This window comes from Ursus maritimus, unplaced genomic scaffold, assembly GCF_017311325.1.
Source record: "Ursus maritimus isolate PB19 unplaced genomic scaffold, ASM1731132v1 scaffold_11, whole genome shotgun sequence".
Classification (NCBI taxonomy): Eukaryota; Metazoa; Chordata; class Mammalia; order Carnivora; family Ursidae; genus Ursus; species Ursus maritimus.
The window spans coordinates 5930751-5948674 of record NW_024423453.1 but is presented as its reverse complement, the minus strand read 5'-3'; the positions used below and the strand labels follow the sequence as shown (position 1 = coordinate 5948674).

Sequence of the window (17924 nt, the reverse complement as noted above, 5' to 3'; positions counted from 1 at the left end):
GTTGGACTTACATTGTGGCTCTACGAGGCATCAAGTGCCATATTAAACATATTCTTGCCACCGGCTTCTACAAAATTGATGTCTTTAATCACGTCACGAATATAAATTTGATCAGTGCTATTCTGTATGGATTAGGATCTAAGGGCTTATACATAAAAGTTATCTATAAGAAGATATATCCTCAGATATGCAGAGTCATGCTGGAGACATACATGGGTTTCCTCATTTTCACACTTAGATTGCTAGGTTAGATCAAAGCTAAGTTCTAATTCCATTTAGTTTTATGGAATAATCAGCCTTCTCTCTTTCCTGACCAGTTTCCAATTATTTAGTCTTTTTTCTCTAAAATCCATGGAGCAAAGTTAAGCACTATCTTCCCTCTAATTTCATAGCATATTTGAAGGAGCTTTGTAGGGAATGGAGCAGGATGACAGAGTACCAAGCATGAAAAAGGCTAGGTTCTTGAATTGTATTTGCCTCATGCTAAATTATTTGGGGAATGCTGCAGTCATTATTATTCGAGAGTAAAGTGACACTGGAAAACAACATATTTTCTTCAGGTTAATCATTCAGATTTATTTTAAAAAGGAGAAGAGAGTTCTTTTGTTGATTTTATAGTAAAGGCAATAGCGATTTCTTTGGCTAATTCATGCAATCCTTGAGTAAAATTTAAACCTCAGTTGCTTTGGTAGGATTTAAAGGAGTAGGACACATGTGAATACAATGATATGAGATATGTGTAATTCTGAATAATAAAATAAAGATTAAGATGGTAATTTTGGTCCCTCAAGTACTGGTATTTAAACTTTAAAAATCAATCAAGAGAGAAGATTAAGTGGTGTTTCTTTGGTACTAAAAATGTAAAGCTAAGACCAAATTGTTCTATTTTCACAGGTATAAGATATAAAGAATGATATTTAAAGACATTAAAATGGCTATTAAATTCTCTTCAGTTTGCAAAGAATCTCCTATGAAGTACACTTAGAAGAAATCCCTGAGAACATTAACTACTCTCTTAGTATCTTCCTTCATAAACAAAGAACAACTTAAAAGCTTTGCAAGACATAGAAACACACCACTTAGCAAAAGCAGTATCTGCGTATAAGACTCCTTCCATTGTGCTTGTAAATTCGGCCACCAAATATGTAATAGGAGAAACAATAGGTTCACAAAATTAAAATATGATATTTAGACACATTAACCGTTCCTAGGTAAATCCAAAAACCACTGTCTTATGGTGTCTCTGTTTTGCCTTAACCACTCGATATTGTTCTTCACTGTTTCCAGCACTTGCTCCCTAGGTGTTTCTCCTGCTCCAGCATCTGGATATTTTTTAAAAAAGCTCTCCATCTAGAAAAGAGAGGGAAATAATTAAGAAAGTCATTTTCAGCCCAGTTAGTCTTCAAGGCTTTTATCTACAAACTGGATTTGTTTCTTTCGTCCCTGGAAATTCATTATCATTGCACAGCAGTGAGTTACATGTCCTGGTGCATCGTTGAGACTGAGCCCGTCTCTCAGATTGGCAATCATTACCCATGGCGTTTGGACTTTTGGCAGCATGTCGGGTCCAGAGAGGCTCTGCCATCTTGGGGAAGGACAGCAGCGCACTAGCGGCTGCGTGCCCCTCTGTACTCCTGCTGTTTCTCTATTTTCTGTGCATTCACCAGCATGGTCCCTGGAAAACCCGATCTGTGGGATGTGGGCTTTGCTTAGCCTTTCACTTCAGCAGTTGGGAATATTTTCATACACTTTCAGTTGCCTTATTAAGGCCTCATAATAACATCTCTGTTAACCTTGGTTCTCTCTTTTGTCTTTCTTCCAAAATCCTCCCCCAAAGTCAATCATAGTAGTGTCTGCCACTTATAAAAATAAGAATTATTTTGTTCAGAAGAATGTTAACATTCCAATGTAATATACGGAAAATTCATACAATCTCAATTTTCCAATATTAATAAGCATTTTCCCCCCTGGAACTGAGATATTTGAAACCTAAATGTCTTTGAATTCCAAAACTATGAATTTTGAAAGGAATCAAATCGTGACTATCTTATTCTAGGTTACATTTACGAGGACAGGGGAGACATACCGTCCACACTTTGGTAAGCTGAAAGGTCTCACGTAGCCTTCTAGGCCTTTTAAGGCCTTAGCTTTCTCAACTTTTACACTTTGTTTCTTGGTTATTTGATTTGTTTTCAGTTTAGAAAAAATAGGTCTACATTTAATTAGATATAAGAATTATTTCTTTCTCCTTGTCGTCTGAGATCTGAATAGAGAAAACACCATTTCCATTTGAAAAAAAAAAAAAAGTTTGATTCTGTTCTTCCCAGACAAGTATAGAGGGATTTAACTTCATACCTGCCAGAGCTGTAGTTCAGTGTTGAAAGGTTCTGCTATTGTGACAATCCTGCCAAGGTTTCTGTCGTTGAGAGTGTACCTGGAGAGAAATTTCAGGAAGTAAGAGGGAATATAAGTGCCTCGAACTTTAAATCCTTTCTCTAGACATGGACATTTCCTTTTGATTTTGTGGGTTTTTAAAAACAGTAATTTTTTTTTAGGGGCGTCTGGGTGGCTCAGTCGTTAAGCGTCTGCCTTTGGCTCAGGGTGTGATCCCGGAGTCCTGGGATCGAGCCCCACATCAGGCTCCTCCACTGGGAGCCTGCTTCTTCCTCTCCCACTCCCCCTGCTTGTGTTCCTTCTCTCGCTGGCTGCCTCTCTCTCTGTCAAATAAATAAATAAAAATCTTAAAAAAAAAAAAAACAGTAATTTTTTTTTAAAGTAACCAAAGCACAGTAAGTAAACACATTTAATTTAAAATTTCTATTACAGGAAAAATCTTAGTACATCCTTCAGCCCTTTTGTATACAGAGCCACAACACCATCCCAGATGTGGTGACTGTTGGTGGGACTCCCCCAATCTGTTCTTTTATCCTGCACACATGAGAACCCAGATAGAGATTACATTTCTCCACCTCCCTCACAACTACGTGCAGACGGGAGGCTCTGTTCTTATCAGCGGAACAGGAGCAGAAGTGCCACGTTCATTCTCTGCCTCCTTGCTTAAGTCAAGGAAAATTGCTTGCCTTGGACTTCTGGTTTTTTCTCCCCTTCTTCCAAGCTTCAACCACACCGACAGGATAAGGTCCTAGGCCTTATGGGGCAGAACGCTTTAACAATTTGGAGTGCTCACTTCAGTAGACTAACATGAGTGAGAAATAATTGTGTAAGTCCTTTAAGCTGCTGCATTTCTGTGTTTCCCATACAGCGGAGTAGCTCTAGTCACCTTTACCCTGATAAATCCTCCATGCATCTTACCACAGGTACAGAAATTTGAACATAAGCTATTTATTCTTCCTTCAAAAAGCTTTATTAGCTACTTGCATACTGTATTTGTCTGTATCAGCCTATATGATCCATATTAGGCTACGCAAAGACACTTGAAGCTAAGTGCAAAGATAAGACTTTAGAGATGATACTCTATTCTTGTCCCTGTCGTACTTTCTCTCTTAAAGAGCAAGAATCAGAAATTTTCTAACAGACCATAATACAAATAATTGTGTTACAGATAAAAATCTCATTGCAACCAATCACAGTGTGAGAAAAACAACCACAAGAAGTATGTATTGACTTTGAACCACCGGAATGCCGTGGAAGGATAAAGAACACATATTGCTGTAGGAGAGGTAAACAGCAGAAGAAGAAACTTTACATTTAAAAATTATCACATAACAAAAGCAGAAGCCATGGAGATAAAAGCTAATAAAGTTTGTTGTGTGTGTTTTTAAAATTTTTGTACTAAAAAGCTCATAAAATTAAGTCAAAATTCATTTTTTTATTGTGAAAAGAGCAAATATTTTCACTATACAAAGAACACTTACCAATTGGTAAAAGGGAGAAATATGCCAATGTGAAATTATCAAAGAAATGAATCAGCAGTTTGCAAAAGAAACATAAAGAGAAAATGTACCAATGGGAAAAAACAGGAAATGTTCTAATAATTAACCATGATTTTCAGTGAACTAGGTCCAGTGCTCACTCTTAAAACAGACACCATTGAATTGAAATTCACCATGTCTTTCCTCTTTCATGTCTTAGTAGTCTAACGTAAGCAGTTTCCCTTTACTTAATGTCATCAGTCATTATCCCAAATATAAGACTCTGAGGCGTCTATTCTCAATGCTGTCCCAATAATGTATATGCTGTACTTCCTCGCCCTTGACAGACTCCGACATCTCCCAATCTCTTGATCCCTTCCACCTAGCCTTCTGGAACTATCCCTTTCCAGGGAATATTTCTTCTCATTTCGATAATGTTTATTTTCCCACATCCTTCAGAAAAGCAGGTCAGAAATGGAGTTAATGTGCTCATTCTCCCATTGTGGATTACAGACCATTATTTCTCCACTCTTTTTAAAAACCTCTGTTCCTGCTAGTTATCCCCCCTCATCTAATTTATGCACCTGACTCCTAGTCTTTCTCTCTACTCCAAGCTGTGATTTCAAGGTCCACATCGATGACAAATACAACATCTCAGCTCCTTAGTTTCTTTACATTCTCATTCTTAATGATATCTTTACCTTGGCCGCCAATTCCCATGATCATACCTTGCGATCATCCATAAGTACACTGTCTCTAAAATTGTTCATTCATGCACCCTCCATGATAAAATTTACCTGTCAGTTTTCACTATGACCATTCTCTGACTTTATCTGGATTTCTGGGCCATTGACCATCCCTATCCTTACTTTCTCCTGGACCATCAGCTCTTCCTTTTCTTGCATTGTTTCCTTATATAGTTTAGATTTCATGGTATGCCACTTTCAATAACATTTTTTTTTCCTAAGCCGTAAACTCCCTTACAGTTCAACAACTTGTTTCTAGCAAAACTTCAGTTTTGGATGAAATCAACTGCCCATTTCCTCTGTGTTTGCTAATCTGTCCAGGGAGGTCACCCAACTTTTTCCAAAAGGTTTCATGACAAATTCGTGAGTACCAATCTTAAATGGACCCTCCATGTTGACAGTCCTCCTACATTACCCTGGTCAGTTCATTCTCTTAATCCCTGAATTACTTTTTTCAAGTTTTTCACTCTCTTCCAACCTCCAGACATCTTCCTGCTTCCCTCCTTCTTCAACAAAGATGACTTTGTCTTCTAATTTACAGAGAAAATGCATAGTAACTCCTATATCTTTTAGTTTACAAACATACAAAGATACCTATTTTTCTTCTATCATCTGTGCATTGTCTCCAATTTCTCCCCACTAGCTCTCTCTCTCTTTTTTTTTTTTTTAAGATTTTGCTTATTTATTTATTTGACAGAGAGCGCACGAGGAGGGAGAGTAGCAGGCAGAGCGAGAGGAAGCAAGCCCCTTCACTGAGCAGGGAGCGCAATGAGGGGCTTGATCCCAGGACCTTAGGATTATAACCTGACCCGAAGGCAGACGCTTAGCCGACTGAGCCACTCAGGCACCCCTCTCCCACTTTCTTAAAAATTTTATTTTTAAAAGAATCTTTTCTGTCTTACATATTTAATCTCTCATTCTTCACTGGGTCTTTCTCATCAGCTTTAAAATATATTAAACATATTAAAACTATCTTCCACAAAGAAAAAAAATTTCTCTTCCTTGATCTGGCATCTCTCTTAATATCCTTTTTCTCACCTCTCCATTCATAGTCAAACTCTTCGAGAGAGTTCTCTACATTTAATATCTTCATTTCCTCTCCAGTGATTGATTTATTACTTTGATTCAATTTAGGTTCTGCCACCATCACTCCACTGAAAAATTCTTTCTAGAGTTACCAATAGCTTCTTTTTTTAAAAGATTTTATTTAGGGGCGCCTGGGTGGCACAGCGGTTAAGCATCTGCCTTCGGCTCAGGGCGTGATCCCGGCGTTATGGGATCGAGCGCCACGTCAGGCTCCTCCACTATGAGCCTGCTTCTTCCTCTCCCACTCCCCCTGCTTGTGTTCCCTCTCTCGCTGGCTGTCTCTATCTCTGTCTAATAAATAAATAAAATCTTTAAAAAAAAAGATTTTATTTATTCATTTGAGAGAGAGAGAGGCAGAGAGAGCACAGCAGGGGGAGAGGCAGAGGGAGAGGGAGAAGCAGACTCCCGACTGAGCTGGGAGCCTGACATGGGGCTCCATCCCAGGACCTGGCGATCATGACCTGAGCCGAAGGCAGACACTTAGCCATCTGAGCCACCCAGGAGCCCCTAGAGTTACCAATAGCTTTTATGCCAATAAATCTAATGGGCATTTTTCTGTCTTGGATTTACTCAAACCTTAAGTAGCATTTGACAAGGGACTATAACTTCCTTGAAATAATCTTCACTTCAACATCTCAAAAGAGACTCAAAAGCATCATAAATAGAAAACTGAATTCATTGTTCTCCCTTATCTTTTCTAGAAATCCAGGCATTATACTTGTCACCTCACTTCTGTCCTATTTCTAATGTTGTTCTTACCTCTTCATTTTCATTGTTATATCCAGAGTCCAGTCTACCACTATCTTTTGTTGGGACTGCTAATAGCTCTCTAACTGCTTTTCCAAATTCACTCTGGTCCCCATTTAGGTCTGTGCTTTACTACCAGAGTTTTCTTTTCAAAGTAAAATCAATCATTTCACTTTCTTACTTAAAACCCTTTAGTGATTTAGCACTGCCCTTATAACAACAGCCCAAATCTTAACTGACCCTGCAAAGGTTGCCCCTCCTCTTTTCTCTTTTCTGATAGAAGGTATTCGGCCAGGAATGCTTCACCTCCTGTTCACCTAAATAACTCCTGCTCTTCCTTTAGAATTCAGTTCAACCCTCACTTCCTTAGGGAAGCCCTTAATGTCCAAATTCTCTTGACTTGGTCAGTTTCCCTTTTACACTCTTTCAGTGTGACTGGAACCTCTTCTATTTGTAATTATTACAGTTTGAAGTGTACATGTATTTGTGTGATTCTTTAATTAATATTGGTCTCCATTACCAGACCCTAAGGTCCATGACAGAGATCCAAGTCTGTTTCTATTATATCTTCAATGTCAAGCACAGTGCCAGGCTTATAGTAGATGTTATACAATACTTACTGGATAAAAGGATTATAATTTAAAATGAGATATCAGTTTTTATACACTCAATTAGCAAGGATATTTCTTTTTTTCTATAAGTTCTAGTTAGCTGACGTACAGTTTAGTATTGGTTCAGGAGTAGAGTTCACTGGTTCATCATTTGCACATAACACCCAGTGCTCATCATAACGAGTGCCCTCCTTAATACGCATCACTCATCTATCCCATCCCCCTCCCAGCTCCCTCCATGAGCCCTCGGTTTGTTCTCTATAGTTAAGAGTCTCTCATGATTTGTCCCCCCCCCTTTTTCCCCTCCTGAATGTTCATCTGTTTTGTTTCTTAAATTCCACATGTGAGTGAAATCATACGGTACTTGTCTTTCTCTATATATATATATCACCTCTTCTTTATCCATTCATCAGTTGATGGACATTTGGGCTCTCTCCATAGTTTGGCTATTGTTGATAATGCTGCTATAGACATCCTTCAAAGGTGTGTTTTTGCATCCTTTAAGTAAATATCTAGTAGTGCAATTGCTGGATCATTGGGTAGTTCTATTTTTAGCTTTCTGAGGAACTGTCATACTATTCTCCAGAGTGGCTGCACCACTTTTCATTCCTACCAACAGTTCAGAAAGGAATAATTCCCACCAACAGTGCAGGAGGGTTCCCCTTTCTCTCCATCTTGCCAACACCTATTTTCTCCTGTGTTGTTAATTTTAGCACTCTGACAGGTGTGAGGTGGTACCTCATCACGGTTTTGATCTGTATTTCCCTGATGATGACTGATGTTGAGCACCTTTTCATGAGTCTGTTAGTCATCTGGGTGTCTTCTTTGGAAAAATGTCTGTTCATATCTTCTGCCCATTTCTTAACTGGATTATTTGTTTCTTGGGTGTTGAGTTTGATAAGTTCTTTACAGATTTTGGATATTAGCCCTTTATCAGATGTTACTTGAAAATATCTTTTCCCATTCAGAAGGCTGCCTTTTAGTTTTGTTGATTGTTTCCTTCACCTTGTAGAAGATTTTTATCTTGATAAGTCCCAGTAGTTCATTGTTGCTTTTGTTTCCCTTGCCCCTGGCAACATGTCTAAGAAGAAATTGCTGTGGCCAAGGTCAAAGAGCTTGCTGTTTGTGTTCTCCTCTAGGATGTTGATGATTTCCTGTCTCATGTTTAGGTCTTTCATTAGCAAGGATATTTCTAAAGACACCTCTCAGTATTAGCAAGGGTTGGAAAAATGGGCAAAGTTAATAGTAAATTTTTTTCTTAGTGACTACAAATTAAAGGATATTTTGGGGAATTAGCAATGAATAGATTGAATAAAGACTGAAACTATCTGTATAAATACTAAAAATGTAAGAACAAAATACGTTTATCTCAATAAACCCATATCATAAAAAGTGTAACATTTAAAGGGAAACTTGCTGTATATTTATCATATTAATTACTTTTAAAACTAAAATAAGGATTTATCTTAAATAGTTAAAAAATAATATTATATAATGATCATCTTCTTGGACTTATATTTACATAAGTATTATCATATTATCCAAAAGAAATTACTTCAATGCACATAAAGCTTTTAATTAAATTCTTACTAAATTTTTTTGTCTATGAGGCAGTCTTTAAATGGTTTCAGTCATGTCCCATTGACTTAATTTTCAACCATAGTCATAAATTAAAATCAAACCTTAGCACACCACACTACTGACTTGCTGAGTTCATTCACATTCACGGTTTCATCTAAGACCTTACTGGGATAAATAAAAGCAAAGACTAATTGCAGAAGTATCTTTGGAACGTTTTGATTAAGTCTCGAACTAGAAAGGGTATTAATGATGTGGCCATCAGTCGTCATATAAATCACATGACAAAGCCCTTTATAAAAAAAAAGCAGCTTATTTATTTTAGGATGACAATAAATTGTTCGGGAACCTAGGCAGGAAAATCACTCATTCTGGATTCTGGAAAATATTCAAGAGTTTGGAAATATTTGTGTAAAGTTTGCTCATTTTTGTTTAATTCATCCTATCCAATTTTAGCAGGGAAATTCTATTTATTCAAACTAACCATAATTAATATTGGGCGTTATTTTTGTGTCCAACATGTGGTTGTAATATAATTTTATGTTTGAGGCTATGTGAAATAATACCTCATGAGAATTAGATCATTAGACTATGAAGAAATATTAAAAGCCTTGGGCAAGGGTTTTGGAACTGGCACTGGAAATAGTACATCAATTTATTATTTTTTTTAAATTCAAGATTAGGTCTAATAAATTTATTTTAGGAACAGATGTTTATGACTTCTATGACAAAATAACACCTCTTTTTTCTAGTTCTTATTAAGAGGCACAACAATGAACTAATTTTTTAAAATGAAAAATGTATTACTTAAATAAATCACACCAGAACTATTCAAATAGGCCTTGAAAAGTACTTTATATTTAATAAACAATAAGGGAATTGCCATTTTATTATGCAAAATGGAACATTATTTATTTAGTTTTTTACAATAATTCAAAAGTAAGCATTTTTCTTCATCTGCGTAGGTTTCCTGCAGCATGTACCAAAAAAATGAAAGACTTATAGTCTTTTTGATTAAAACAAAATACTCACTACATGTCACTAGGCATGTATTAAGCAAATGAAAGGTACCAGGTTGCATAACATGAAGGGTTACCTCCAGATAACAACATGTTCCCAATAGGAAGACTTATTAATTCTAAGTCATGCATTTCATTGAAAAAGTTATAAACAGATGGACAAAGCATCACACACACACACACACACACACACCAGTCAATTTTTATAGAGACAGATGAGCAGTTACACTCAATCACAGCAAGAACAGAAAAGGCAAAACTTTATCACAAATAGGCAAAAGCAATGTAGGGTATCTTAGTTGAAAGATATAATAAGTTATAATAAGATAATAAGATATAATCTGGATCTCAGAAGGATGAGAAATGTGAATGAACCTAGTGGCAGCCTGGTGAATTGTGGGGTAGAAAAGAGAACAGAAATAAAAGTTATCTTCATAGTTAGTATTTCTGATAAGGCAGTCATTATCAATGAGGTAGTGCTGATGGGAAAACAGGAGAGATTAGGAGAGGATAACAGGGCCTGTTTCGCGGTATGGGGATTACAGACAATAAAGGTCTTTTGTCAATGTTTACACATTTATTTGGGATATATCATCTATATGCATTTTATATTCCATAGAAAAAAAAATTTAATGGGAATAACCACTAAATTTAGAGGATTAGGACCAAGAATAGCAACATTTCTTCTAAATGGGGCTGCAGAAATAAGAAATTTGGGAAAGCATCTCTTTAGTTTGATTTCTTCCTCTCTTGTCCTTTCTTCTTCCCATTTTAAAATTGCTATTGCCTGGAAAATATAGGTCCCTTTAATACCTAAAGTATAATTATCTGCTCAAGAGAGATAAATATTATCACCCATATAAGCTCAGTAAGATATAAGGTTCCAGTTTGAACCTAAGTCCAGAAACTCACTTAGTTTTCATTAAATCTTGAGAATTAAATATGTGCCTGACATTATACTAGGTGCTAACACAACAGAGAGAGTTATATTAACTTGTTTTAACCAAACTAAAAATAATGCAATTTAGGTATCTCTCCAGGCTTCAGAATTCTGTAGATCAGTTGGAAACAACATTTTCCAGAAAAAGAATTAGGCCTAAAATTAACTAGTCTATTGCTTCCCTAGAAAGAAAATACCATGATCCTTTACTTCTAATAATATGCCATTCCAGATATTGTATAGATGTCAGAGAAAGTACAGCAAAGAGAAAAAGAAAGAACTTATCGATGGTATCAAACAAAGAGAACAACAAGCCATTATCTGATTATCCCACCTGTTGACTAGATATTCCCAGTTGAGCTGAATCCAATTCCAGGCCATGTACTTCCCATAGCTGTTGTATGAGATATATCGGATGACTGTAAACACATCCTGAGATTTAATAAGGTTTGGGTCCTTGAGAAAATCTAAATACCTAAGAAAACACAAATAGAAAAACAATTCAAAATGTTAACTATTAACTTTTAAAAAATTAATTGAATTTATTGTATACAAGCACTTCACCCACTTACCTATTATCCCCCTGAACTAAAAAACAAAGAGCCAGTAAATTAAGGGAAAGTACTTATACTTTTATTTTCTAAAGGATAAAAGTTACATCTTATTTGTCCTTCCCTAGATTGTAAGAAACAACCTTCTAAAGTAACCTATATGGTTAGATTAATTAGCTATAATTACAGTCTAATGGAAAGCAGTCCAAGATAAATTACGTGACCAAATCAATAGGTTTTTATTAACTCTATGCCATGACTGTACCTAGAGGGAATATCATGACGTACTCTAGACCACTGAATTTCCAGAAACTGCACTTTACTGGTAGTCCTGAATTTTTGTGTAATTTATCACTCAACCTCTAATTCACAAGAGTCTTAGTAAGGCATGTAAACACTTGCTAATTTTCTCATCAGATGATCAGCACAGTGCCATCAAAATAATGGATCAATGAATCAATGGAAAATCATGGAAAAATGATCAAGTTCTTGATAGACTATTTTAGGGCGAAGAGCAGAATTGACATCTACCCCAAAGCAAGATGGTGAAGGAGTATTGTTGGCTTTGCTTGCAGTAGTCCTTATAAATTGGTTATTACATCGTAATTTCCTATTTATATTCTGTCTCTCTCATGAGCTATAAGTTTCTCAAGGATAGATGTCACGCCTTATTCATTTTTATTCCCACAATTTATATACTTACACATAGAAAGGACATCGTAAGTGTTGGCTAAGTAAATGCAATAAATAACCGTGGCAGAAGATTCGTGATATGCATATTGTGGCACATACTCCTTCTCCGCTCACAGAAACCAATTTTGTTCTGGGCTTGGGTCAAGGTATCCTTGATCCTAGGGAAGTAGGGAGGCTCCTACCCCAGGCTCAGAGTATGATGATGGCCCAAATCAGTCAAAGGAATTCAAGAACATCCTGTTGGCAAATGATCCAGTAGTAGACCTAGAGCATAACCCAGAACGATCAAGTGTGATCCGGTTCTGGTTATTAGGGGAAGCGGAGATAACCCACCTTTAAGCATAAAAGACAAAGCTTTGTGAGGAGGAACTCTTTTGTTCGTGTTCTTCTTTCACTGAACATATTTTTGCGAAGACAAAAATATTTGGAGCTCTAGAGGTTATAAGACATCCAACATGGCGAGGATGGCAGAACAGAAAGAGAAACACCCCAGGTCCTGAATGAAAATGTTGAACCACTGCTCACAACTAGAAACTGCCTACTCCCAGAATATTTTCATATGAGATTACATGTCTTTATTCCACTCTTACATGGATACTTTGTTTCTTGCCGGGAAAAATAAGATTTAATAGATGTTCTTGGAAATGTATCCTACTTTAATTCGCATCTTAAAGTGACAGTGACACATAAACCATCAAATGCCACTCATATGAACAGAAAAAACAACAACAAAAAAAACTTACCTTGACAAAAGAGTAACATTCTTCACCGATGCCAATCCATACAACAGTTTTTCTTTTTCCTGAGCTAATGAAGTTTTCTGGTATTGATCAAGAGTATAGTTCCATGAAGTCTCATTGCCAGAGTTCTGCATTCCATACTGATAAACCAAAAGCCTGAGATTTACAGGAAGCCTAGAAGAAGAAACAGTGTTTCAGAGATTTTAATTCTTCATTTCTAAGTTTGAAGTCCTCTAGAAATGAACACATGAACAGTCACCTTACAGTCCCACTTAGCCACTGCTGAAATAATTGGGTAGCATTTTCCAAGGCTTCTTGATCTCCCATTTTGCATGCAAGCCCTAACACGGAGGCACGGAGTAACCTTAAAAAACAAATACACACAAAACTGGGGCCGTGAGCACTTTTTAACATGTTTTAACATACACAAATATTAAATGAAAATTAGTTTTAAAAATGTAAGAAATAACTTTGTAAGGTGGTCTCCAACATCATTCCATCCCAGAAGATCTGCAATGGGCTTCACTTGACTTTGGAAGTATTCCTGAAATAAAAGCACCATATACAATGAGTCATAATTTACTATTTATCAACAGTTTCTTATTTATTATAATCTACAGCCCCCTGTTGTAATCTTCTTTCCTACTAGTTCAGAGAATTTTGGGCCTCTCCTTAGGAAACATGGCAAATTTGCTTCAATTCTGAAGATAAGAACATCCTGGATCATTCTCTAATGTTTAATAAAGTTTAATAAAACTTTGGGTAAGCCCCTTTTGACCTCTACTTTTTAGTTAACATTTGTAAGAAATGGAGTAACACCTAACATACTTACTGCAATAAGAAGATTAATCAAGTATTGTTGAAATAACAATAGTGAAAACTAATATATGTATACCACCTTTGGATTTACAAAGCGTATTTATTTTATATGATCTATACTGTCTCATTGCTATAGACAGGGAAGTGCCGACATCCCTACTGTACAAAGGAAATGAAGACTCATAAATATTAAATCGTTTGTCCAAATTCTCTCATTTAGTAAGTAGAAGAGCTAGAGATTTGAATCCAGCATTTCCTTAAAATTGCAAGTGTCCTACCAAAGTGCTGCAGAAACCCCAAAGCAAAGTATTTAGAATGACTATTCTGTAATAAAATCTCAATGCGGAACTAACAGCAGCAAGAACAAGGAAATACAATGGTATCAAAAATATAATGGTATCAAACTTATGTTTTAGTAAGAATAAATTCATTTAACATTGATAAATCCATTGAAAATAAGATCTAGTGAGTATCTTGTCTATTGTAACTAAAATATTAGTTCTTGTGTTCTTTCTAACACTAAAATATATCGTTAGGTGGTATACTGCACCAGAAATGCTGATACATTTCAAGTTAAAAAAAAATAGAGATAGTATCTCTTTAGTTTGACTAGCCATGTCATTGTACCTTCCTTTAATTTCACTTGGCACCCAGATGTGCTTTTGTGTCTCTCAGAAGCTCCTTGTCTCAGCAACTTCCCTATTCTTCTCATTGCTGCACCTTTACTGTCATAAGATAGAGCATTAACATCACCTCAATCACAGGGTATAGCTCTTTATCATCTTCAAACATGCTAATGATATAGGTTATGACTGAAATCACTCTCTGCCACGGTAAAAAATCTTCTTCCATTCTGAGATACTTGGTCAAGTTTAAAGCCATCTTGTAATCTAGAAGTTGAGCTCTAAGGGAGAGAAAAAAACCCATTAATTAAAAACCATACACTAAAAAAACAAAACAAAACAAAACCAAAACCAAAAAACCCAACCATAGACTAGTACTCATTTTTCTAAAAGTACTAATATGGAAATCACAGAATTCAATGTTAATGAGAATCCTTCTGTGAAGCAATCAAGAAAATACATTTATTTTGGAGGACCCAATCAAAAAGGTTTGTTCACAATGATGCCTTAGTACTTTCATATATTCAATAGTAAGGAGGAAGACAGAACATTAAAAAGTACATTTGAAAAATTGCTGAGGCAAAATTCTGGATAAAACAAAAGCCATTTAGCTATGGTTAATATCGATGAATAGACACCAGCCGATTACAATATACGAATGTGGGGCGCCTGGGTGGCTCATTTGGTTAGGTGTCCAACTCTGGATTTCAGCTCAGGTCATGATCTCAGAGTTGTAGGATCGAGCCTCACGTTGGGCTCCATGCTGAGCAAGGAGTTTGCTTGAGTTTCTCTGTCTTCGGCTCCTTCTGCCCCACCACTCTCTCTAAATATATAAATAAATAAATCTTTAAAAAATACTTTATAAGAAAAAAATACAAATGCACCATGATAATTATATCTTACTGAAATTATTTACATTTGATATGAAGAGGAAACATAACAGTACTCATGAATTATGAATGTTTAAAACATTCCAATTGAGCTTTTCTCATTAAAACATTTCCTTTTTCATACGTTTTCAAACAACATTGATAAACAAAAGTGGATTTTGTTCCTCCACAAATTTGAAGTTTCTATTGACATTTCAAAGTTTAAAGAATCCAGTTTTTTCTTCCTTAAAAGGAATGCTAGAACCTTTTGAAATACTGTTCTCAGAAATCTATTATGCCTCAAAATTTAGCCTAGGTTTTTTTTTTTTTTAAGATTTTATTTATTTGACAGAGAGAGAGACAGCCAGTGAGAGAGGGAACACAAGCAGGGGGAGTGGGAGAGGAAGAAGCAGGCTCCCAGCGGGGGAGCCTGAAATGGGGCTCAATCCCAGAACACTGGCATCACGCCCTGAGCCGAAGGCAGACGCTTAACGACTGTGCCACCCAGGTGCCCCTAAAAAGAACCTTAGATGGGAATTCTGTCTTTTCAAATTACATTTTGAAATTTTAAATTAAATAATAAATTTTGAATTATTGAATTAGTAATCCTGATGCATTGAATGCTATTACATTTGAAAGTATTTGTAATTATATCTTGAATTCTCTCCAAGAGTTCGATTTGAGGATGAACTAGTAGTATTGGACAGGTAGATAAGAATGAAAATCTTCGCCTCATTTGATTTGTATTAATGAGATATGATAGTTTGTTTTCAGTTCAGAGAGCTGATTTCCTCTATTTCCTCAGATCCTAATCATTATATTTTGGAGCATGCAGCCTCCTTAATAAAAACACAAATAATATTGAGAAATGGAGTGTTTTATTGAGAATGTTTGCTTGTTTAGTAAGAAAAATTATAAAATTTTGTGTTGATATTTGAAACTCGAGAATTTTCTAATTTTAATGATTCCCTATTTTCCCTGGTGGATGGAGCAACAACTATGTCCAGCTGGTGATTTTTAAGGTGTTTCTGAAGAATAGTTGTTGCTCTGAGGATCGGTTTAGCAACAAGAATAATGAAAGTTTAGGAAAAATGACCATTTGGTCAGAAACGAAGTGGTCTGTACATTTTAGGTAGGTGAAAAGATTAGAAGGAATGGGTCTGAGTTACCAGGGCCAGAAGAATTGGCTAATTAGGTAGCGTAAGTAGAAGTAAGAAGAGAATCCAATTATCCAAAAGTCAGAGGTTCTGAGGAAATACTCTGTATTCAAACATTGAAAATCAATATCCTATCCTATACCCTTATTTTTCCAACATGCTTGATACAATAGTTCCATTTTGGTATCACTTGTTTTCTCTAAGTCTGAATCATATGGTCAGAACATTGGACTGGGAGTGAATTTTTGCTGGTTATTATAGGGATAACATTTCGAAAACTTAGCTGATGCACTTTTCATTTCCCACCAATTATGTTACTCTGTAGCTCCTCCTGGTATTTGATTCTCCAGAGGAAGAACAGTATCATTTAGAACTATGATTCTCAAATTTGAGCATCTATCAGTAACACCTGAAAAGTTCATTAAGTAACATATTCTCAGACCCCCCCCCCCCAGATTTTCTGATTTAGAAGATTTGGAGTAGGGCCTAAGAATTTGCATTTCTCACAAACTCCTAGGCAGTGTTGATACTGGTGGGACCACATGTGAAGACCTGGTTTTGAGAACAAAGACATGTATAGTGCCCTTCTCAGATCCCTTAACAGCGCTGTTGGCTCACAGCTGCCACCTTCTTCAGAGAACAGCCCTTAGCCAAATATATCCATCTTGCCTAAGAGGTAATGTAATCCCCCACGCCTGGACATTAATTCTCTGATTCAGGAAGGCAACAAGCCAGCCTGCCTCCCTCAAGTTGGACACACTCTACGGCATAATTCATAGCTTTCTAGTGGAATCTGGCAAAGCTAGACTCCATCTGAGACCGTATCATGGCTCAGCTCTTTATCCCTGCCCCATCCTGTTTTTCATACTCCCTACCTCATGAGAGTACTCTCTCAATAAACTACATGCACATGAAACTGCATTTCATACTCTGCTTCTAGGGAGCTCAACCTAAGACAGCATTGGTATGCAACTTTGAGTCTCAAACTCCATTTGTTAAATCCATAGGCATACAGCAGTTCTGAAAGCCAGATATGGTTAAGAATTTTATTTTATTTTATTTTATTTTATTTTATTTTATTAAAGATTTTTTGGGTGCCTGGGTGGTTCAGTTGGTTAAGGGTCTGATTTTGGCTCAAGTTATCATCCCAGAGTCTTGAGACTGAGTCCCATGTCAGGCTCCCTGCTCAGTGGGGAGTCTGCTTCTCCCTTTCCTTCTGCCCCTCTCCCTCACTCGTGCTCTTTTTCTCTCTCCCTCTCTCTCTCAAATAAAGAAAATCTTTAAAAGAATTTCTTTTTATTTGAGAGAGTGAGCAAGAGAGAGAGAGAGAGCATGAGTGGGGAGGAAGGGGAGTGGGAGAGGGAGAAGCAGACTCCCTACTGAGAAGGGAGCCCCATGGAGGCCTCAATCCCAGGACCCTGGTATCATGACCTGAGCTGAAATCTGACACTTAACTGACTGAGCCATCCAAGCATCCCAATCATTCTTTTTATTTGAAAATCTTCCATCAATCTAGTAAAAGCCCAGCCTGATGACTTAAATCATAGAACTGTCCTATTATCTGGAGAAAATGGAGGCTATAACTTAAAGAAAGTTCCCACCAAACTTGATGGAAAAGAGGACAAATGAGTCTGATGAGAGAATTCTTGCCCTCTTATCTTGGGCTGAGGCACCCAGGAAGTTGGGGAATCCTATAACAAAGGGTTTGTTTTTGCTTCCCTGGGTGTGACCCGGAAGTACGGTACAGTCCTCAGAGAAGCTGAGTTAAGCATAGTGTGTTGTCAAACATCGCTCTTCACTGGGACATTGGAAACAGTTCGGAGAGGTACCGAGGTGGATGCTGCTGACCCCATGTGCTCGTGTTCCCCAGCAA

At 36.8% G+C, this 17924-nt stretch overlaps 1 protein-coding gene across 1 annotated transcript in view; it reads right to left on the bottom strand.

The window, feature by feature from the left end:
• Positions 1 to 556: 556 nt before the first annotated feature.
• LOC103661748 (glutamyl aminopeptidase) overlaps positions 557 to 17924 on the bottom strand; it is an 81348-nt gene continuing 63980 nt past the window's right edge. Inside the window, exons 14-20 of the mRNA XM_008689431.2 lie at positions 14156 to 14306; positions 13054 to 13127; positions 12843 to 12947; positions 12587 to 12757; positions 10934 to 11074; positions 2356 to 2434; positions 557 to 1350 (exon numbers count right to left, since the gene is read on the bottom strand). Coding sequence (XP_008687653.2) covers positions 1198 to 1350; positions 2356 to 2434; positions 10934 to 11074; positions 12587 to 12757; positions 12843 to 12947; positions 13054 to 13127; positions 14156 to 14306 — 874 coding nt within the window. The 3' untranslated portion in view covers positions 557 to 1197. The remainder of the gene's footprint in view (positions 1351 to 2355; positions 2435 to 10933; positions 11075 to 12586; positions 12758 to 12842; positions 12948 to 13053; positions 13128 to 14155; positions 14307 to 17924) is intronic.